The sequence below is a fragment of the Trachemys scripta genome, chromosome 1, assembly GCF_013100865.1.
Source record: "Trachemys scripta elegans isolate TJP31775 chromosome 1, CAS_Tse_1.0, whole genome shotgun sequence".
Classification (NCBI taxonomy): domain Eukaryota; kingdom Metazoa; phylum Chordata; order Testudines; family Emydidae; genus Trachemys; species Trachemys scripta.
The window spans coordinates 53268493-53292988 of record NC_048298.1 but is presented as its reverse complement, the minus strand read 5'-3'; the positions used below and the strand labels follow the sequence as shown (position 1 = coordinate 53292988).

The window sequence follows — 24496 nt, the reverse complement described above, 5'->3', positions numbered from 1 at the left end:
CCAGCTGGGTGGTTGAGGTGGATGGAAGCGGCTGACGGCGCTTGTAACCTCTCCCTTTTCTCTTAAAGGAGTCTTGTCTTAGAGGCAAAGCCAAGAAGCATGGCAGTTGCTGAGGCCCAAAGTGCTTCCTTAAAGTGGACGGCACATAGAGATCCAGGGACCTGAGAGTAGCCTTTGAGTCCTTCAGGCCGCGTAGTCTGGTATCCATCTGCTCTGAAAATAGTAAGGAGCCTTCAAAAGGGAGGTCCTGGATAGACTGAGAGAGTCCTAAGGATTGCAGTCAAGAGCATCGTTCATGATGACAGCAAAGGCCATTGTCCTGGCCGCGGAATCTGCTGCATCTAGTGCCACCTGAAGAGAGGCTCTGACAACAGTTTTTCCCTCTTCTAAGAGGGATGAGAATTCCCGCCTTAAGTCTTGGGGCACGGAATCCTTAAATTTGGATAAAAAAATCCCACAAATTGTAGTCATATCTCCCCAGTAAGGCTTGCTGGTTTGAGATACGTAGTTGTAGACCAACTGTGAAATAAACTTTCCTTGCAAACAGATCAAGTTTCTTTGTGTCCTTCTGTTTGGGGGTAGCGCTCAACTGGCCCTGTCTGTCCCTTTCATTAGCACCAATACGAGGGACCCTGGAGTGGGGGTGAAAGTAGATACTCATGACTGGCACATAATAGTTATTCTCTACCCTCTTTGAAGAGGAGGGCAGAAAAGATAAGGTCTTCCATAGGGCTCTGACCAGCCCCATTACTGCCTCATTAATGGGTAACGCCACTTTAGATGGAGCTGCTGCAGCCAGAACATCAATGAGGCTGTGAGATGATTCCTTGAACTCTTCAATATGAAACCCCAGGTTAGCTGCTATCCGCTTCAGAAGCTCTTGATGAGCCCTAAAGACATCTTGGGGAAGTGAGCTGCTTGACCCCAAGATAGCCTCATCTGGGGAGGAGGAGAAAGAGGTCTGTACTGGAGGAGCGACTTCTTCCTCTTCTCCAGCTTCAATAATCTCCATAGGGCAATGTCCTGTAAATTGGTACTGGGGTCGGTATCGGAGTCGGGGGTCCAGTGTCAAACATGGAGGAGCGGGAACCCAACCTCTCGGAAGCAACCAAGTATGAACAGTGGGAGGTTCCAGAATGGACACTGCATAAGCCACTCTCCTCCTCGCTAGGTACCAGTGGGGAGGACTCACACCGAGGTCTGGCGGCCCATCGGATGGATACTGGTGGCCCTTAGGTTGATCATAGGGCTCCACATCAGACTCAGATGAATAATTCTCCCTAGGCAGCTTGGGAGAGCGGTACCTCTAGCTACCTCCGTTCAATGCCAAGGGTCCAGTAACCGGTGGCAGTCTAGGGATGACCTCACAGAGGACAGCTTGCCTCTAGGTAGGCCTGGTGCCAGGAAGGAGCTTGAAGCACCATGCTCTCGTCTGATCGAGGACGACGAAGCAGTCAGCTGACCTAACAGGGTCAACGGGACCAGGGGCAACAATAAGTTTCTGGTCGCTACAAAGGCCTCCATAGTTGAAGGCACCGCTATGCCATTGGCACCACAATGACTTTCTGGCATCAGCAGAGGGTCCCGCACTGGAAGCAATGGTCTCACTAGAGTCAAAAGTGCTGCCATGGCACTGGGGGTGGAGGAGTGGCCCAACGCAGGTTGCACTCCACTGCCTTCCCTTTGCTTGCCTCTTTGGCAACAGCGAATGCCCTCTGTTGGTGTGCTGCTTTTTGTGCTTCTTTCTCATCATCAGGGATGGAGAGTGGTGCCAGCATGCACATGGTGCCAGAGGAGCGCTTCGCACTGAGGCTGAAGTGCTCAGTGCCAAGTCTGGGTGGTTTGGATTAGGATAGCCTTAAGTCTGATCGCTCTGTCCTTCTTTGTGCGAGGGTTAAAGTCCTGACAAATTTGGCAGCGGTCTTTCACGTAAGATTCTCTCAGATGCTTCAGACAACTGGAAGGTAGGTTGCTCACAGGCATAGCCTTGCCACAGGAGGCACAAGGTTTGAAACCTGGAGACTGGGACATGCCTAGCCCCAAGGGCAAGGGAGCCTCTTAACAATAAGTTGGGGGAGTACTAACTTCCTACACAAAAAGTATTTACAATATGTACATTAAAACTACACTATAGACTAAACTATGAACAGAGAGAAACCACTGATAACTGCCTTACCGAAGCAAGAGGAGACATTCCAGCAACCGTCATGGGTGGTAAGAAGGAACTGAAACGGTGTGGAGCCGGCAGAGCACCTTATACCAGAAGGTGCTAGAGAGCCAGCCCAACAGGTACAACTGAGGGAAAAATCTCTGGTAACACTGCACGTGGCATGCGCACACCTAACGTAGAATGGACATGAGCAAGTACTCGAAGAATAAGCCTCACACTGCTTTCCTTGTTGGGGATCAGGAAATATTGTGACTAGAACTCTTTTTCCTGATGCTGCAGCTCTCGAAACATGCAGAGTCTGGATCTGTTGAAGAAGCAGACACTTGTGAGCGGGGTTCCAGAAAAGGGGTATAAAAAAGGGGAAATGGATGGCTGTGTCAGAATGTACCCCTGTATTCACACCCTATGCACTATTATAATAATCTTTGTACAAAATATACCTTGTGACGTATCATTTGAAAATTAATTAATATTACATTTTAATATAAATATAAAAATTAAAAGTAATAACTCACTGGTCAATAATATCATGATGACATGTTTGTAGTAAAATTATACATAAAATTATAAACAAAAGCTGAAATCATGACCGAAGAGGGTTTACCAGACAAGTCTGGGGAGGGGGTAAATCAGTTTCTCAAAGACAAAGGACCAAGCTGATGCCTCTAGCCAGGTGTCAAAGTTGATAGGCAACAACCTATCAAGTGGACATACGTTGGCAAGGAAGAGGGGGCAGAAACAAACAGAATTGCATCTTAGTTAACAGCAGCATGAAACCTGTTTCACCGTGAGACTCCAAAATTCCACCCTGACTGCGGGAATGAACTTTATCCAGGGATAACCCTCAAGAAAATGCATTTGAAAGGGTTACTGAACTATAATATGAAGGGCCCCAATTTCTCTCTCCCTAACCAACTCTTTTTAACCTAAGATGACAAAAGAAACAGCTGCTGGACTTTGGGAGCAGATCCCGGCCTGAGAATTTCGTCAGCAATGTTACTGGGAACATGTGATAAGGGACTTCTCCTTGAACCAAGTCTAGTTTGTAAAGTTTTAGCACCGGAAAGCATTTTATCTTTATTTCTCTTCTAACCATTTCTAACTGTAATGCCTTATATTTATACTCACTTAAAACCTATCTCCTTGTTATTAAATAAACTTGTTTAACTCTTTAATCAAAACCAATTCAATATCATGAATTGTTTGGGTAACTCCATTTAAGGGTAGCAAACTGTTGTATATTGGTCCTCTTAGAGGGGCAATGGACTTAATATATCCGGACTGTCCAGAAGAGGGCTGGACAGTGTAGAACACATATTTTGGAGGAAAATCCGGGAGTGGGAGTGTGTTGGGGTCACCCTGCAAGTGGTAACCAATTGTTGTGGAAGCTGGAGTGTAACTCATGTGTGACTGGCAGACTGCGGCTATACACAGATGCCCAGGGTATTATCTGCATTGAGGAAGGTTGTTTATGAGCTGCCCAAGTGGGAGCTACAGCACCAAAGCATTGTGAGACACCCAAGTTTGTTGGGCAAAGGTGAAACAGCCTCTCACTGGTCTGGATTTCACCCCAGAATGTCATAATGGCATAACCCAATCTCACAGTGCTTAGGACCCATTTGCCTGATGTTACTGAACTCCAAGCACTGTGGACCTGGGACAGACAGCCTGTCCCCAAATGGACGGGAAATAGCCTGAAAGTTGGTAACTGGTATGCTGTCCTCAAGGGGAGAGTCAAATTGACTGCTTGCCAGCAGCATAAAAAAGGCTGGGCTGGCTGGTTAAAATTGGAACCAGAAGGCCTTCTCCTGTGAGACTTGTGTCTTCTCTTGGAGAAATCCTATTGTCTTGTTGAATAAAGAGGCTGCCTGAAATACTGCTGGGAATACTTGCTCAACTGCTGTTGTTGGTGCTCACCCCTATAATGGTGCCTCAGAACTACAGAGGTATAAACTCCTAAGGACCGTAAAGTGGCCCTGGAGTCCTTAAAATAATGTAATGTTTCATCTGTCTTTTCAGAAAACAAATAGTCCAACAAACAGTAAGCCCTGTATGGTCTGTTGTATGTCAGGAGCAATGCCAGAGTTCTGCAGCTAAAAATCTTCTCCAATCTCCAATTCTTTTAGGAAACGTCCCACGCCGGGGTGCGCAAACACCAAGCGCCCAGAAACACCCGGGTGAAGTGTCAAGATAGCCACAAGGTGGACCTTGAGAGAGCCAAATGCCAGGCGCTAGTCTCTTAAGTGCATAAAATAATCCAGGATGCACAGGATCGAAGCCTGGAGTGGAAGTATCTTCCTTTGGGTGCACCAGATAGAAAACCTTTTCCATTTTGCTTTATAAGTGGCCCTGGTAGATGTACAATTAACCAACAATGGGTAACTGTATACAAAGATAAGTAGAAGAGCTAGGCATTAGTGGAGCACTTGCGAGCAAGAGACCACTGTTCTAACAACCGTCATTGGCGGTAAGAAGGAACTGAAGGGGGGTCGGGCCAGCAAAGTTGTATATAGAGCGCCATATCAAAGCCACTCCAGGGGGCTTCATGGCCAGCCCGACGGGTAGCTGCTGGGGAAAAGTTTCCAACAGCCGTGCACGTGGCGCGCGCACACACCTAACTGGAATTGATATGAACAAGAACTCCAAGAAGAACTTGCCAGTATCAGTAGGAGCACCACTCCAAAGGAGTGTCGGGGACAGAAAGGCAGAGTAAATCAGTTGCTGCCTAATAAGTGAGGTGGGTTCAAACTGTCAGTGCCAGAACTGACATCAATACCAAATCTGACAGCCATCCAACAAAGTGCCAGAGTGACAGTACAGTGCTGCTCTGATCTTGCCTCTGTACCAGAGAGCAGACAGACAGCCCTGCTCCATCTTGGGCACTGGAAGAGCCATGAAGAAGAATCCATCTGAGTCCTGGAATGGCTCCGATTAGTCTTGTGAGTTCTCTTCCTAGGGGGAACAAAGGAAGGGGAACGGTCGCTTTTTCTCAAAGAAGAGTCTAAAACCAGCTCTGACAACTGATGAGACGGGCAATCTGCAGAGGGCCCGAGGTCTGAATCTGTCCTAATGCCTTCTTCTAGGAGATGTGGTTTCAAATGCAGATCCCAAGAAACCTGTTTCCTTTTCTTAAAGAAATGACAATTTGAGCATTTTTTCTTAATATGCCCCTCTCGTAGACACAACTAAAAAAAAAGGGGGGTTAGGGTAGCAACCCTGCAAGAAGGGCAGTGGTTGAAACCTGGTGAGGGCATAGCATCAGGTAATACTAAAAAACAGCAACTATTAAGCTAACTTAACTATTTACAAAGTCCACAAAAATCTCTTTGTTGCATAAACCGTGAGGAAAATGCAGCCCAGAAAGCTCTGACTCACGCCATCGGAGGTGAGAAGAAACTGAGTGGTACAGGACGCCACCATCCTGATATAGCCCTGGGAGGGGCCAGAGGATACAAGTGCTACCCTGCTACTGCTAAGCAAATTTCTCCAGCTTCGGTATGCTGGGTGCCTGCACACCTGAGTGGAATACATGTCTGCAACCACTCAAAGAACTAGTGGTTCAATTCCCAGCAAGGCTGTATTCAACCATTCACTCTTTTAAAGTAGATGAATTGAATTCCATGCAGTATTTTCTATGGAGTTATTTTGAATGAGGTCCTGTCTCTTCTGTATGTATTTTAAAGATCCTATAGTATATTTCCTTCGAGTGTTGCTTCCTCCAGTGTCCTTGGTCAAAATGTTTCCTCAACATTGTCATTCGATGAGTTCAGTGCTATTTGTTTGCTACCCTGCAACCGCAGAGTTCGCTGCATTTCAGTGATGTTCTCTCTGTGTGCACGGGCATGTACATATATCTGCCTAAATATACAGTTTTAAAGTGCTCTGGGTTCCTCAGGATGAAGAGTGTTACATGAATGTAAAATAGGATTGCTTTCTGATAAATGAAGAGTTCTTTTCCTATTTGATTTGGTCCTATACTTCTAATGCAACTTGAAATTAAATATATTTTATGTGGTATTCAATGTTGTCAGCACATCTCTGGGAATAATGATGCTATATCATGCCGCATAACTAGCACAGGAAGTAAAGCACATCGCTCAATAAGATAGGAGATTATAATCAACTAATTATCAACTACAAAGCCAGAAAATAAGAGTTAGGACAGAAACCAAATCTTTAAAGCACATAACTGTGCAATGAGTGAATTTAGGAGTAGCTTCATTTTTAAAATTTCCTAGCTCGTTTCAGTTTGATCAGATTTTCATCAACACTATAACATATGTAAACATCTGTGATTTTAGGCTATTTACATTGCACTGGACACAGTATTTACTTGAATACATTTGTTCGTAGAAAGTGGTTAACACAGTTTATCTAGCTAGGGTAGACAGGACCTAACCATTATAAAACATCTTAACGAATCCTGTCAGGGTCTGAGTGCCTTTAACTCTTAATGACTTCGGGGGGAGGGGTCATGGAAATAGAGCATTCAATAAAGGTTTTATACAACTAATTTAACAAAATAACACTGCCAATAAGATTTGAGAGAGACCAAAATAGTTCTTAGAATGATTTTAACATTTGCACAAAGCCCATACCTTAATAAAACGCATGAAATTTATGTTATGACTAAACTATGTACATTGACAGGTAATGACAGACTTCCTTTAAAGAAAGTTCTGTCTAAAAATAAATATAGTGAATGACAGTTTCTCCACAACTTTAGCACACAGACCAGTCACTGTACTCCAACCTTGACTTCAATACCCCCACTAATGCAATCCAAGGCCTTACTTGGGCATTAACTGTGCCAAATTTAATCAAAAATTACATGGCGGTTCTGTAATGTAATAAACCAACAAAATTCATTTTGATTTACTATCCCCTTTCCTCACGTCCCAAAAATATCTGCAGATTACGTGACTATTCTCAGTCCAGAACTTTTAAAGTTAGTTGAACACCTCAGGAAGAAAAGAAGTTTCTAACAGGTAGTTGATGCCTAACTACAACAATGTTAATAGCACAGCTATACATCGTGGCTTCAATATGCAGTTGCACTTTAACAAAAAACATCAGCTATCCTCTCACATATCCTAAAATTATCAAACCTTATCTGCAACAAAAAGGAATCTACTGGTTACCACAGCTGATCTACATAGGAGCTAAATATAAGTGTGCTGGGGATGCAGCAGCACCCCCTAGCTTGAAATGGTTTCCATCATATACAGAGTTTACAGTTTGGTTCAATTTCAATTCGGTTCAGTTTAAAAAAACATACTGGATAGACAACTCTGCCTCCTTAGAGAACTGAAAGTGTAATCATAACTTCTTAAGAACTACAAATTCATCATGGAGCAGTGCTGTGAGCTAGGACTGAGATACTTTTTAATAGTGTTAAAACAAAGAACACTGCCTGGGATAGTATCAGATAAGCAGCTTATAAGTAACTTCCATTACTTATGAAGATAAACTCCCATGAGACAACCCTCCCACATGTGATGACCTCTACTGTTCCTCTCAGATTCCTATTGACTGAACATTGAAACAGTTTAAAATTATCTGCCAAAGTCAGCAACAGTCATCTGGTCTTCAACACTGCATCAAGGAGACTTTTGCTGCCTGCCTGGTATATAACTGTTTTCCCCACATGTTCACTAAGAAGTTTCCCCAATATAATCAGGGTCCAACTCATGGGAGTTCCTCTTGTAAAACTTCCTGCCATTATTTCCTGCAGGAGTACTAACTTGCTGGGGTAAGACCATATGCCTCCAGACTACACTAACAGCTAAGAAACTGGGCCCAGATGGGCTTGCTTTCTTTAAAAACTCTTTGAAATAGGATATTAGTTGTGGCGTTACGTTGTATAGTATATAAATTCTTTTCAAGGATACTCTTTGATTTGAATATGTAATGGTGCAGTACTAACCGACAATAATATATATAACCACAAGAACATTCTTTATGTACATACAATTCCAATCAAAAAACACAAAACAAAAATCTGAAAAGAGCATTTAAACATAGAGAGTAATTATAAAATGTTCAAAATAGTGACTGATTTACTTAAGATATCAAGTTGACGTTGGAAAAATATATGTAGCAATAAATTAATTTCATACTCATAAAATTTGTAATTTTTAAAAATATATAAAAGTTAATGTTCTCTTTTATACGCAAATATGAGACAATACACAAAATGTGGTTGCATAAGAAAAAATATGTGCACACAAACATTTACTGGGCCCACCAGCTATCACTTGTTAAAACTTGACATTATCTTGGATCAAAATCAAGTTTATATATCAGTTACGAGAGCTGAGTGTTGCTGAGGAGGGGAGATTTCTATTTTCATTTGTAACAGAAAATTTGTTTCTCTCTTCCTTAATTTTCTTCCATTTGAATAGTAAATTGCCTTTCTATTCAGACGGTTTACCATTAGCAGGACCTCCACATGTGACAGGAAACAATTTTGGTTTAGGTGGATTTACCAGAATATATTTTAATGGACAGTCAAAACGTTTTTAAAAATTCACAATTTACTATCTTTATCTTTATAAATAAAGGATTTTTTTATAAATTGTATTACATTAATAATGTATACAACAGAAAGTCTGTCAAATTACAATTAGCACAAAATTACATTGCTCCAATCTTTCAGTGATTCACTACACAAAGAAATCCCTGACAATATTGCAAATGTGTGCTGAGGGAAAAAGTGGTCAAGATACAATAATTAATATGACACTGACTCATCAAATGGGGAAATCGTTTATTTGAAATTATGCTTTTCTGAAGATACCAGCCTGCCCAATTTTTTTTACTCCTGGGTCTTAGTTCCTATATGGAAAACAAACTCATGTACACATTCAGAACTCTCCTAACTCTTACATATTTTTGACTTTTGAGGGCACAGGCAGCAAGAGAGGACACAAGCCAGATTCCCTACTCATGGCTGTTGCACTCAACCCCCTGCTTGTTATAAACATTGCCATCTGCACCTTCCATGCAATTCCTTCAATTGTGCAACCAACAAAGTTCCCCAAAAGCAAATTCAAGATGATCAACTTAGAACAAAAATACGGCTTGGAGGAAGGAGGTGCAAGAGAAAGCTCCAAACTCTGAGAGGAAGCATATGGATGAATGAGTGAGAATTCTGCAAGATCTCTTCAGAAAAGCAGAAGTAATTATCTGTTCTCTAAAGAGAACATGTTTGCAGGATTTTTGCTCCAGGTAAGAAAAAGTTCAAGGGCTGTCCCAAAAGAAAATGAAAATAAAGCTGCAATGAGAAGCAATAACAAGTTGATCCAAGCCAGGTGAAGATGAAGTTTTTAAAAATAAAAGACTAAAATACCTCTCGAACTCTAAGGGGGAAGAGGGGCGGGAGATTTTGACGTCTCTTACCTTAAAAAAATTATGGAGCCTAGAGAGTCCAAAATGGAATTCCTTTGGTGGATGAGTCCAAGCAATATGTTTGGTAAAGGTGTGGAAATGGGATTTGCAGATGTCTGCAATGGAAATATCCCTGAGGCAAAGTGGGGCTAGCCTCACCATGAAGCAACGAAGTCTTGTCATGGCCTTCTAGTTTCAGGCCAGCCAGGACACAGCAAAATGATATGCAATCAAGACATCCATTTTGATACAGTCTTCTTAGTAACAACAATGCCCAATGAACTGGTGTCTACAGGAACAAAAAAGTTGGGTGGATTTTCTATGGATTTTAGTTTGCTCCCAATAAAACTCCTTGGAGTTTTAAAATTATGCATAAGGGGAATGACCACACCAGGATAATGTAATTAGTTTATCTTGCCTTATCCTTTCTGACTCTCTATGGCACCTGTCCATAAGGGTTAAGATTCCTAAATAATTCTTCCCTGGAAGACACACTGTATTTTAAAGCTACTCTATTCAAAAGACCTAAAGAGCCACATCTGTGGCTGAAGTTTTGAATTCCAAAAACCTATCCCAGCTAAGAACACATGGGCCAAAACAGCTTATGTCACTGGGGGGAAAAGTTTAAAGAAAAGTAACTTTTGATCAAGTAGAAAACAAACATTTTTAATCCTGGGCCTTCCAAATTCTCAAACTAAAAATCTCACCCTAGTTTAAGTATCCCACACAAACAAGCCAATTCTCTCAAAAACTTTTGTTTGGAGTAAGGGAGGGAGTCCTGAAAAGAAACCCAATAATGGAAATTCAGACTCAGGCTTATGGAGTCATTACCTATGTCTTCACAGTACACAGTGCAATGTAATTTAAAGGATAAACTATGACCTACATTTTTTTCAAACAAGATTATGCTGAAAATCTATCGATATTTATTCATGCCCCAAACCTGCAAATACTTAATTCACATGATTAATTTTATAACTTGACTTCAAAAGGAACTACTGACTGTGTAAAATTAAGCACATGCATAAGCGTTTGCAGGATTAGAGCCTTAAATAGGAAGTTTAGTTAGATTTCAATCTTTGGAGAAGAAATAGTATGATATTACATTTTATCATATTAAAAACTAAATCTCCCAAGAAAAGAAATCAGAAGCCAAGAAACATGTCAGCTGGATCATTCCTAACAAAACATGTCTCCCGAATTAAAGAGAGAACTCTATACTTTTCAGACAAGGACTTGTTTTTATACACACCTAATACATCTAGCAGAGTTGTATTATACAAGGAAACTAAAATTTTAAATATAAGCTTATACACTATTATTCCTAATTGTTCTCACTGCATGAATAATAGAAAGGTTTCTTTTTCCACATTTTTATCAAGGAAACTTTTTTGAGGGGAAAAAGTAAAAACCACTTTTCAGGTTCATGAATACGTTTGCTTACCTTATTTTTTTATTTTTTTCTGGCCTGATGCATACGGTTGGAACTACACTTTTCAATATCTGTCAAAAGTAAGATTATTTTCTTTGGGCAAGTGCCTTATTGATATTATATATGTATAAATTTTTTTTTTGTAAGAAAGAGGTTCTTGTGCAGTGTCCCTTAAGACCTGCCAAAAACTGCAACAGAACACAGTAGACTTATGCACATTTTAGTACCATTCTATAAATCCTCCTGGCTAAGTTCCTCCTCTATAAGCAATACGAGGATCAGTTTACACTGGAAGGAAATCTAAATCCAAAACCTGAAGACTCTGCAACATTACATTTTGTGTTTTAAATTAATATGAAAAAACAAGTACATCATAAAAATAATTGATGCCACACAAAATTATTTTTAAAAAAATGGAGATGTAAAATGCTGAAAGTCAAATAAATGTCGTACTACTCTCTTGTTGTGTTAGATTTTTACAGACGGGGGTACATTCTATAAACATTGTATGTTAGTTTAGCTACAAGACTTCATTTAAAGTCAGTGGGAGCCCACAGCTAAATATTTACACTGTAACACTTTAAAATTTACCCCATTTAGTTAAATGCTGGTAGTACAGTAATTATGTAGATAAAGATGACTGCTATGGCCTATGAAGTGTCTGGAAATAGTTCAAATATAATCCTGGCTATCCTGGATATTAAGAGTATGTTTTATTGAGAGAAAAACTTCATGGGATCTTTACCTTTCATCTGGACAGCTGTCTGACTCTCAGGGGCTTCTGTTTAATATATCCCTCTCCTCCAAAAAGCAACTTTTATTAATGCAATACGATTAGACCACTCCTTTGGTACTTCATATTATTATATGTAGCACAAGCATGTGATGTGTCATTAAACAGAATATTAGACTGTGTTTATAGCAGTTCGCGCAAGAGTCTGGTAGCCAAGATTCCTGGATTCCTATTCCAAACTCTGGCACTGATTTGCTCTGTAATCTTGGGCAAGTCCTTTATCCTCTCTGTCACAATTTATCCATATGTAAAATGGGGATAATGACACTTTATTACCCACAGAAATGTGGAAGCTTAATGTCTGCAAAGCCATATAAGATATTCAGAGGAAAGATGGTATTTCTGTGTAGCATTTAATAAATAGAATAATGAATACAAATATAGGACTGATTGGAGAACTTCCGCTGCTTTCAGACTATTCACTACTTCATTCAAAATGAAGTTTTAGCGTTTTCCCAAAAAATAATTTTTGTTTTGCCTTCAATATACAGGTCTTTTTATTTTGCATTACCAAAATTTCTTTTGTACCTCCGAGAAATTGATGGATTTGTTTACATGCACAAAAATACATGACTACTAAGAACTGGACTGAGACCACTTTCTCATACACCACCAAAAAGCCATCAGATAGCAACGACTTTCTTAACAGTACCTAACAGATTAGCTGCATCCAACCCAGCAACCTAGAGGGAAAATGATCCAAAACTTCTACTCTAGTAATACTTTTTAGAAGTCTAAAGATGTTCTAGAGCGTATAGCGAGTCAAAAGATAATTAATATAGTATATTATCCATGGATATGACATACCATATAAAATGATAAAATGTCTGATATCCTGATTGTATCAATTATAAAATGTAAAAATAATTTAAATAACTTTTATATCTGTAAATCTGACAATCTGCAATTTCTTTTTGAAGACTATAAAAAGATGGAATACCACATTTTGCCAAGTACTATCACACATGACTTTCATGTGTGTGATTTCTAATGCATTGAATTCAGTTTGGCTGCAAATAAGAATGAAGTAATGCTTTGGACATCCTGAAGAATTACAATCCAATGTGGCTAATCTGAACAATAGCCAAGAGTATTTAAGTATTTCACATGGAAATAATTTCTCCAACTACATAATTACAAACTACCCTCCCTGACCCCTCCTCTCTCTCACACACACATACACACACACACAAATTTATACCTTTGGAGAACTTCAACAAACATGACCACTATTTCCCCACCCCTTCCAGCTATCTTATGTTTCATAAAACAAAATTCAATTGAATGTGCTTTGAATCAAGTGAGTTTGGTATACTATTCAATATTGAATACAATATATCTTTAGATCTTTATACAAAAGACCTCTCATTTTTGAGCTATTGCCTCCCTTCCATGTCAATTTTTAAAATTTCACTTCTCTGCACATCATCAGGGGCCAGACGCATATAAAAACCAGAAATCAGGTGTGAAGATAATTCTCTATTTACAAAACACATGCAATTGTACATGTGTTGAATCTGTTCATGAGTTAGTTAAACCAAATCAAAGATGCAATCTATAAATTTTATATATGAAGCTCTGTACCAATTCAACATGTGATATGAGTTATCCCATGCTCACATCAGTTCTGAAAGTTTTATAACTTAAGTGAAGAGTAATTTATATTAATAACAGGAGACAAGGAGTGCTGGAGACAATTATGAGTTCTATTCCCACCATCTCCTTTGAATACATTTAATTTTACATGGAAAATGTAACAAACATGAATAATTAAGTATTGGATCAATGAGATATTCTCATAGTGCACAAAGATGCAGCTGGTAACTTTGCAAAATATCTAAAAGACAGTATCTTTTCACTAACAAAATAGTCTTCTCCAAACCAAGATTTTTTCAACTCAAAATCGATGTAACTGTAAAACCAGTGACATGATATGTATCGTTGCTTCTGAAGTGGCCTTTTAAGTCCAAATTTTATGAGGTCTTCATTTGTGAAAGCAGGTATAGTGAATGGTAAGCAAAACTATTTTTTTTTTTTATGAAAAATGGCTTCTTGGATTGTATATATATTTTCAAGAAAAATTTTCATGACATTCAATTTTTTCTGATTTTCCAACAAAATTGGAAACTAATTTGGGTTTTTGGTTTGAACAGAATGGTATCAACATGAATATTTTTCAGTTTGGTGTTTTTTCTCCCACCCTTTCTTTCTTTCTGAATCCCCAAAAGAGAGAAAATCTCTGCCCCCCCAAAAAATAAAACAAAAAAATATGCTTGTTTTGATTCCATTTGATTTGAAACTAAACAATTTTTTTGTCTGAAATAGATTTGCCAACAAAAAATAAAATCAAAAATCTGTGAAACATTTTGATCAAAATGAAAAATGTTCATTTCATTCCAAGTTTTTCACAATAATTTCCAGTCTTTAAGCAGACCCTAATGATTTGTTTTTACAGATTTGGAAAAGAGCTAATGAGAGCTCTGGGAAGGAAACAAATGACAATAGAGAAAAGATACATGTTTTAAGTCTTTTCTGTGTGTTGAAAATTGGTGTAATTGTCAAAGTCAGCTGCCCGTCCCTCACAATTTTGAGCAAACCAAGACTGAATAAAATGAAAATCTAGTACTTACCTGAATTACATATTCCCCAGAAACACTACCATGGAAATCAGCAAACTGCCCTCTACAATATATTCTGACCTGAATAGCTATTCTGGTAATAGAGACATAACAGCAATCAGGAAAACCTAGCAAACCAGGAAAATGGCATTACCCATCTAAAAGAAACAGTATCATGACTGCTGCTCCATCTATTCATTTAGTGCTGCCTAGTCAGTTTTTAAAACAAACTGAAAAGATTTTTGAGTGTTTTATATTAATGGCATTTTCATTTAGGAAAAATGTCTTTGTAGGTATACAAATACAAAATCTTATTAAATATATAAAAAGTGCTGAAAATCTTTTTCTTATACTTTATCTATCGTGTTTCACATAGTTACAGTGGCTTCTATTCCATTTTAACTGCTTTTCATAGAATTGTAGGACTAGAAGGGACCTCGAGAGGTCTTCTGGTCCCTGGCCCCTGCACTCAAGGCAGGGCTAAATATTATCTAGACCATCCCTGAGAGGTGTTGGTCTAACCTGCTTTTATGTCATTTGTTAACGTTAATCAATTTCCTTTTAATTTTCCCCTCTTTATTGCCAAATAAAAGGGCCTATCTTTTATAAAACTCAAAGAGGAAGACTCCAGTGCATCTTCCTGCGTACTTGTACAGTCAATGTTTTCTAATTTAATCCTCCACAAAATCTTTATGCTCTAGATATATTTTTAGAAAAAAAAAAGAACTAGAGTTTTCACCAAAGGAAATAAAAGGAACATACATTGTAAATACTTTTCATTTTGATTTTCTCTGTTGAATGACACTACAACGTTCATTACTGAATGAGATGCAAAAAGTTATTAATACTTTAGAGACTTGGAAAAGATACTACTGTGTTTAGCAGGATGATCACAATATTTCACATACAACTTTTTAAAATTTTCCTATGTTCCTCTCCACAAACATATCTTAAGTGTGTACAAAAACATAGTCAAACTTCTGATCAATAGGGGTTCTGTCAATGTATAAAATGTATTTCCCCCTAGTAAACAGAACATCGCTATATGAAGTTCTACAATAGGGCAATTAACCCCCCAAACATTTATCAAAATAAATAAACTGAACTACTAAACAAAAAAAACCAGACAATCCCGAGTTCACATTTTGTCCTACATCGTTTAACATAAAAGAGGAAATATTAAAAAACACAGAAAGCAATTTAGTAAATCTCTCTCACCACTGGGTGCCACTCTTGCTCTGTATAAAACAAGAAGCCTAACATTAAGTCAATCTCTTTTTGCAGCTTTAAACAATTAGAGTTCTTTTAAAATAGCAGAGAAAGTAAAGACAGTAAAGTGCCAACAAAATGTTTCATATTCAGTTTTCTAACCAATGCTTTACTATCTTCAGTGAAGACTTTCTAAAGCCTTCTTACTGTTGCTACTACTAGTGGAGTTGCAGTAGGGATAGCAATGGCGAGAATGTTTAAGGGGGAAAATTGAATGTAGTGCAGAAAAATCCTTATGGTATTAATTTGTTTTTTCAGTTAAATTATGTTATGATGTAATTAATCAGACAATGTCTAAGTCCTACTATTCAAAGAAATACACGTCTATCTTACGTAGTTAGATGGTATTATAAGCATTTCACAATCTTTTAAAGTGTATTTATCCTCACAACACTGCTCGGATACAGGGAAGTACTAGTATCCCCCTTTTACAGAGGGAGATTGGAGTCTCATAGGCTAAGTACCTTGTCCAAGGTCACAGGAAGTCTGTGGCAGAGAAGGGAACTAAACTTAGGTCGCCCGAGTCCCAGGCTAACACCACTGCACTGCTACTGGACCAACTTTCCTTCCATTATTATTTAAATTCTTTTAAAATATTCATTTTAACTGTACTGATGGTCTCAAAAACTTGTCATTTGTGTTATTGTTTGTTACAGTGTAACAAGCAACATCTCAATGGGTGCCTGTTACTTTCCACATACATTCTACTAGCATGGGTCTACTTCTCATATGCCAGTCTATTAGAATAAAAATATTTACTGCACTTCTCTATGAATGAAGCTGTTATCAAACACATGAAAGACACTGTGAATACTAGCATTTAGCATCTGTCAAGGAGTTTTATTCCTAGTATTATTAGAATGAAGAATAATTTGAGAAACTGAAGAAGAAGATTCTTTTCAAAGACACTTTTCACACATAAGTCAGTTAGACTACAGACTGAGGAATCTGTACAATAGGAACAGTTCTCCCTGTTTCTGTGTCCCAAGCACATATGCACCATGTGCATATATTCATGCAGTAACCTTATTGTGATAAATGAAGGGGGCAGGAGGAAGCTCCCTTTTATGAACACCCAGCCAGCCAATTAGCTATAAAGTCCCTCTTGGTGGCTGTTCTCTGCTTGCTTTACCTGTAAAGGGTTAAAAAGTCTCCCTGGCTAGGTAAAAGAAAGACAGTGGGCACCTGACCAAAAGAAACAATGGGAGAGCTCGAACTTTTTAAAATTGGGAAAAAACTTTCCCTTTGTCTGGTTGTTATTGTTCTCCAGAGAGTGGAGACACAGAGCAGCAGCGCTATAAGCAGCTTTAAAACAAAGTATGAAAAAGCATCAATTCATACCTCAACGCTACTTATCTGAAACCCCAAATATGTAAGTAATCAGGTAATGTCTAGAAAGACACGATTAAGGTTATTTCTTTTATTTCTTATTGGCTTGTGGACTCCTCTGTGCTAACCCCAGATGCTTTTGTTTTGGCTTGTAACTTTTAAGCTGAACCTCAAGAGAGCTATCTTGATGCTTAATTTTTGTAATTGTTTCTTTTAAGATCTAGCAAAAAGCCTAAGTTCCAAATGTATTTCCTCTCTTTTTGCGTTTAATAAAATTTACCTTTTTTAAGAACAGGAATGGATGTTTGTGGTGGGGGGTTTCATCTTCCTCTGCAGCATAGGGAGCAGATCACAGGCAGGTTGCACTAGTGTAAATGGTACATTTTCTGTAACTTGAAGTCTTTAAACCATGATTTGAGGACTTCAGTAACTCAGCCAGAGGTTAGGGATCTATTATAGGAGTTATTATTATTATCCTTTACTATCTTTATACTAACGTTTCCTAGCTGTTTCCTGGGAAACGTCCCAGTTCAGTGTGAATCTACTGAGTATACATCTTTTAAAAAGTTGGCACTGAATGCAAAAAGGGATTCATTTTATAAAATTACATTAATACCTGTACTCAGGCTGTCGACTTATGGAATAGTCTTCCCTTGGCCATCTGTATCCTGGGTCCTCCTGCAACATATGAAGAAGAGATGGTTATATGAAGTTTAACATAAGAACGGCCCTACTGAGTCAGTCCAAAGATCCAGCTAGCCCAGTATCCTGTCCTCCGACAGTGGCCAGCGCCAGGTGCCCCAGAGGGAATGAACAGAACAGGTAATCATCAAGTGATCCTGTCGCTCATTCCCAGCTTCTGGCAAACTGAGGCTAGGAACACCATTCCTGCCCATCCTGGCTAATAGCCATTGATGGACCTATCCTCCATAAATTTATCCAGTTCTTTTTTGAACCCGGTTACGGTCTTGGCCTTCACAACATCCTCTGGCAAAGAGTTCCACAGGTTGACTGTGCATCGGGTGAAGAAATACTTCCTTTTATTTGTTTTAAACCTGCTACCTATTAATTTCATTTGGTGTCCCTAGTTCTTGTGTTATGAGAAGTAGTAAACAACACTTCCTTATCTACTTTCTCTACATCAGTCATGATTTTATAGACCTCAATCATATCTCCCTTTAGCCATCTCTTTTCCAAGCTAAAAGTACCAGTCTTATTAATCTCTCCTCATACAGAAGCCGTCCATATCCCTAATCATTTTTGTTGCCCTTTTCTGAACTTTTTCCAATTCCAATATATCTTTTTTGAGATGGGGCGACCACATCTGCACACAGTATTCAAGATGTGGGAGTACCATGGATTTATATAGAGGCAACATGATATTGTCTGTCCTATTATCTATCTGTTTCTTAATTATTCCCAGCATTCTGTTAGCTTTTTTGACAGCCGATGAACATTGAGTGGATGTGTCCAGAGAACTATCCACAATGACTCCAAGATCTCTTTCTTGAGTGATAACAGCTATTTAGACCCCATCATTTTATATGTATAGTTGGGATTATGCTTTCAAATGTGCATTACTTTGCATTTATCAACATTAAATTTCACCTGCCATTTTGTTGCCCAGCCACCCAGTTTTGAGAGATCCTTTTGCAGCTCTTCGCAGTCTGCCTGGGTCTTAAGTATCTGTAGTAATTTTGTATCATCTGCAAATTTTGCCACCTCACTGTTTATCCCTTTTTCCAGATCATTTATCATGTTGAATAGGACTGGTCCCAGAACAGATTCCTTGGGGACACCACTATTTACCTTTCTCCATTCTGAAAACTGGCCATTTATAACTACCCTTTGTTTCCTATCTTTTAACCAGTTACCAATCCATGAGAGCACCTTCCCTCTTACCCCATGGCAGCTTACTTTGCATAAGAGCCTTTGGTGATGGACCTTGTCAAAGGCTTTCTGAAAATCTAAGTACACTATATCCACTGGATCCCCTTGGCCACATGCTTGTTGACCCCCTCAAAGAATTCTAGTAGATTGGTGAGGCATGATTTCCCTTTACTAAAACCATGTTGACTCTTCCTCAACAAATTATGTTCATCTATATGTCTGACAATATTGTTCTTTATTATAGTTTCATCCAGTTTGCCTTGTACTGAAGTCAGGCTTACAGGCCTGGAATTGCCGGGATCACCTCTGGAGCCCTTTTTTAAATTTGGCGTCTCATTAGCTATCCTCCAGTCATCTGGTACGGAAGCTGATTTAAATGATAGGTTACAGACTACAATTAGTAGTTCTGCAATTTCACATTTGAGTTCCTTCAGAACTCTTGGGTGAATATCATCTAGTCCTGGTGACTTATTGCTGTTTATTTTATCAATTTGTTCCAAAACCTTCTCTAATGGTACCTCAACAATATAGATGTATGATACAATTAGGAATAAATAAAAGTTGGTTACTATCTACCATGTTACAAAAGCATTTAATAGATTTATAGGACGGAATTTTAGAGACAGTTTCTCCCACTATTTGTCCATTTCTCCCCACCCCGCTCACTTTCTTCAAGACCACCCATACACACTCATTCTTCTCCTCTCTTCACACCAAAAAATTGTAATATTATATACTGTGAAAAGTAACAATATTAAATCCAAATCAGGATTGAGTCTCAACAATAAGTAATCTTTATTGTGCCATCTTAGCAATAATGGGAAAACTGCTAGCTTGAAATTTTGTATATTTCAAATTTTTGAATAAGACAGGGAGGTACCTGTTTTTCAGAAATTATCACTGATTTTGTATCCACAAGAGCAGGCATACATGATTGTGATTCATATCACGGAATTCAACTATGTATTACTGCCCTTCCAAATCAGGAGGCTAGATGGACAAGTGCCAGAAAATGAACTGCATTTATTTGAGCCCATTAACTTGCACATACAAGCATCTGGGATGTGTGGAAGAACTCTCCAAACCACTTATAAGCTCTCCACCTCAAATCCATGTAGGAGAATGGGCGAGGAAAACGAAAGACAGACAAGGCTTCTGGCCACTTATGTTCTACCCAAACAGACAGGGATACAGCACTGCTGTGCACTCCCGGAGTAGCTGCTGAAGTGCAGGCAAATGAGAATGTAATGTCATTATCTTCCAATCATGACAGACTTAGAAGCGAAAATGACTGCATGCACAGTACTGTCAAAAGCAAAAAAAAAAAAAAATAATTAAAAAATTGTTTTTTCCTTTAACCTTTCAGTTTAATTATTTACAATAATATTGAAAAATGTTCAGGGAGAAATTATTTTTGAGATGACAATGTCTCTAATTGTGCACACGGATTCAAGCATGAATGAAAAGACAAGCAATACGTTCATGGGAGAAAAATCAAGTTACGTACCCCTCTATGTGGTGGGCCACTTCTTCGTTCATGGGCAAAACTGCGGCCCTCCTCATAGTCTCTGTAGTCAACATGACTATAATCATCATATCTACTGTAACTTCCTTCTGCAGGTCTATCTAGTAGTGGTGGTTTCTTGGGTGCAACATTAACTACTCTATGGTAGTCATCCTAAAAATACAAAAGAAATATAATTTTCACAACAGACTTCCAGTAGTAAAACACAAAAGTTAAAAAAAGGGGGGAGGGGTGGGAGCACATGAATGTGGTTATTCCAAAAAATATTGAATGGCAACATTCTTAAAAAGGCTACAAACTTAAGTGTGAAGAAAACATGAAAGAAAAGCAGCAAGTAAGTCTGATGATGGATAACACATTAAATTTATATGGTGTCTAATCTGATGTAGCATCCCAGTCATCTTGTGTTTATAGGGAAATGTCACAAAAAGTTATCTGTGAGTAGTCTTTAAAACCCTAAAAATAAGGTCTCAATTTTTAAAAAAAATTACTCCAGTTTATATTTCTTATATGCTTTGACACCAATTTCAGAAATGACAGCAATAAAGAAAATTGTCTTCTGCAATGCCTCACAAATAAGGGCCTGTCGATAAATGTAATTTATTATTTGAATGCCAATAGTGTACTCAAAATACAGAACATAGAGGAGGTAGTGCTTGCTCAAAAGAGATCAATCTGAATAGAGAAGTAATACAATTCTGACACAATGCAGTAGATCACCAGAGGATGCATTCAAGTGAGTGTTTTAATGCTTGCATTTTTGTTTTATTTTTTCTAAATAAGTTGCCACACTGACAATGGATTTAAAGTGAACAGTGTCTTATCTCTGTTTTGTTGGAACGTATAATTCTTCCATTACAATTCCTTCAGAATAAAACTTAATATACCAGTTATCAATTCAAGAGATGTCCACCCCCCAAGTGTGGTTTAGACTGGCTGGACCACTTTGTTCCCCTTAGGTTAAACAAGTTTTTTTTTTTGTGTGTGTGTCATGATGTATGGATCTTGAATCCAGGCCCGCAAGGTCTATGAGAGCAGCCACACTCCATTCTTCCACCCAGCAGCCTGCTGGCAATAGCTTGCCTGAAACCCATGAAGCCCAGTCCCAGTGTGAGGCTCCGCCCTTGTGTGCCAGAGTGGTTGACTGGCCCTACTTAAGCCAGAAGTAGGAAGCTGCCCAAACAACTGGGCTCCACCCTGCTCTGGACAGTGTGTCTTGTACTTCCCGGCCCTGCTACCCATAGGTACTGACTCCGTGGGGAAAAAATAGGGGGATTTTAGCACCCACAAGGCCAGATTAATCTTTTGTGGGCCCCACCCCCCCACCCCCACTCAGCCTCTTTCCGAGGTCCCGCCCACCGCTCGGCTTCTTCCGAGGCCCCACATGCCACTCCTTCCCGTCCCCACTTGACCTCTTGGCCTTTTTCAAGTTGTAGTCACAATCTAATGCTTTGAAACTTTCAGCAAGAAGAGGTATATTAGGGTCATAGACTGTTAATATATTATAAATAAACTTGCTGACGGCCCAGCAAGTTTACTAAAGATCAGTTACAGACACCTAATGAAAAAAATTAAATCTCACTCCATAGACTAGATACAATGTAGAGGCCACACGTATACAAAATATCACAGGGCTTGATGAACCATTGAAGGCAAACTATCCCGTGAAATACCATTCCTAACATATACATTAGGCTTATGATTTGGAGGCCCTGAAAGAACATATGGTCTGAAGCTATGTAGAAGTATTCACTCTCCCACTCCACCCAAAAGATTAAATCACAAAACCGTACCAATGACATATAGAAAACACTATTTTAAAGTGTTCCAACAGTCAGAATATTGTAAAGGTGTGAACAATATTGTGCAGAGTATGGGCCACCCTGCAAAATCCTACTGTCTGGCATTTTATCATTTGCCAACATCTGAGATCTCATTCTACAATAGACTTTATTTTGATATGTTACGTTCAGTTTCAGGACCAAGCTTAAGGCTCCTGTTCTCTGGAATAGTAGAGACAAGCCACACAGAGATATGCCAGTCATTAAAAATTGACATGAATATTATTCCTGGGCTGGAATATTTTATCTCCTTATCGTCTGCCATGAAGACTGATAATTATGAATGTACTAATGATATTTTGCATGACCATCCAAAAACAAAATTAAAAAATACTCCTTGCCCTGAGCAAGTAGAATTTTGTAAGTCTGGATGTGACACTCAGTGGTGATGAAGGAAATTGCCTTTCAGTAGCTACCTCAAAGCAACAGAGCAGAACCAGAAGAAGCCACACATCCTAGCTTCATAGTATAATAAATTGAGATTGACAAACCAAAGTTTTGCCATTAATTTTTTCGGGAGGTATATCAGTAGACTCTATTGGTCATGCCATTCTATTTTGATGTTATTTGGAATATAAACCTACAGTTGGGGTACTTGGTTCAGTCTCTCTTGTATGATAATATTATTATACCACTTCAATGCTCAGAGATTTTTCCTTTATAACTAACCTTAAGCATAAACCTCCATAATGTGTATGCTATACTTGTTTCCTAGAGAGTTTGAAGGACTAAGAATTTTGTAATGGTTACATTAAGTTAGCAAATTGTTAGACAAACCAAATGTTACTTTGTTTAAAAAAAAAATCTAATATCTGTAAAAGTCCATCTGCCTTTCCTTTTGTTCTATTGCTGATAAGACTACTTGAGGAGCAACTGAGTATCTGACTAAATACCCTATTCAAACTTATCTGGTTTCCAGTTTGTTGAAAATGGAGAAATTTTGCTGACTCCTGTAAAGAAAGTTAAAACATCACACAACAGCCAAAACACCAATACACTGATCAACAGAAAGAGAGAGTCATATACACCTTGTGACACTAGATACCAATACCAGTAAGTTACAAAAAGTGCAGGCTGAGAATATGTGATGGGAGGGTGAAATAAGATAAAAGGTAGCCCAGGTCAACTGAACAACCACTAAATCTCCAAGATTCACTAAGAAGGGGGGGGAGGACATAAAGTAGACAGCAGAGACTGATACCTGAGGTTTTATGTTGCCAAATACATACTGGGTACCCTGTAATCAGAATAATTTAGAAAATGTTCTTTAAATTCTATTTAACTGCAACAGCTCAAAACCTAAATTTAAGAGTGATTTTAATTTCTCTCTTCTCCAGATATTCAGATATAGAAGAAAATAGTTTACCTACTTTGTTCTTTTTTGTAGAGTTTTGTAAATGTTTCTGTTTACTTTTAGAGACCTAAAATAGGTAGCTGAAATTCTAATTTTAGAACTGAGAACAAAATGAGTTTTGCAAACAGACTACATGTCATTAACTAAACTGTTTCCTTTGTAATTAATGTCCCAATAAGTATCTAATAGGCAGCTGCTGCTAATTTGTATTTTCAATACTTAATGTTTAAACTTTTGCTTAAATCTTTGCATCCAGCAACAGCATTGTTTCTTACTGCTCTACATAAGCCCTTGAGTTCATAATCTCAGCACCTCAGTCCAGTTTTAAAATTTGATAGAGAAAGCAAAAAAACCCCAACCAACCAACCAAACAAAAAAACAATTATTTCCAGCAAATTGTATAGCCTCAATAAAACCTGGAAGAATCTGAATGGTCCATGTTTAACTGCATACAAAATATACTAAACACTTATGTACAGCAGATTATCTACTTGAAATACTTCCCAGGGCATATCACCCTAATTCTATACAAAGAGCCATGTTGGCAGACTCTATCATCCATGTGGAGTCCAGTTAACTTCATGGGACTCACAAATTCACAAGGTCTGCCCAAGCAGATCCATTTGCAGGATCAGTACCTTAAATGTTAGTCCACAATATGATCTCTGAAAATGGAATTAAATGATAAGAAAAAAAATTAATGAAAAGATTCAGGCTTTAATAAGTACTATTTAAAAAAAAAAAGTACAAGCCCCATATTTAAACAATATAGCATATACTTACGTCAGAATGAATTCTTGGTGGGAGTCGTTCTCTTGGAAGTCTTTCATACTCATATCGTCCTTCAGACCACATTTCATCTCTTCTATATGCCACTAAAGATAAA

General features: G+C 38.5%; 1 protein-coding gene across 8 annotated transcripts in view; it reads right to left on the bottom strand.

Moving 5' to 3' along the window:
- Positions 1-24496, bottom strand: part of PPHLN1 (periphilin 1) — a 130405-nt gene that overhangs the window by 80971 nt on the left and 24938 nt on the right. For 4 of the 8 annotated variants that reach the window (XM_034769599.1, XM_034769631.1, XM_034769608.1 and 1 more), the window contains 4 exons: positions 24394-24485; positions 23150-23206; positions 20398-20568; positions 17617-17678 (listed from right to left, as the gene is read on the bottom strand). In XM_034769599.1, the coding sequence (XP_034625490.1) occupies positions 17617-17678; positions 20398-20568; positions 23150-23206; positions 24394-24485 (382 nt within the window). The remainder of the gene's footprint in view (positions 1-17616; positions 17679-20397; positions 20569-23149; positions 23207-24393; positions 24486-24496) is intronic. The other 4 variants (XM_034769639.1, XM_034769656.1, XM_034769647.1 and 1 more) reach the window with 2 other exon arrangements.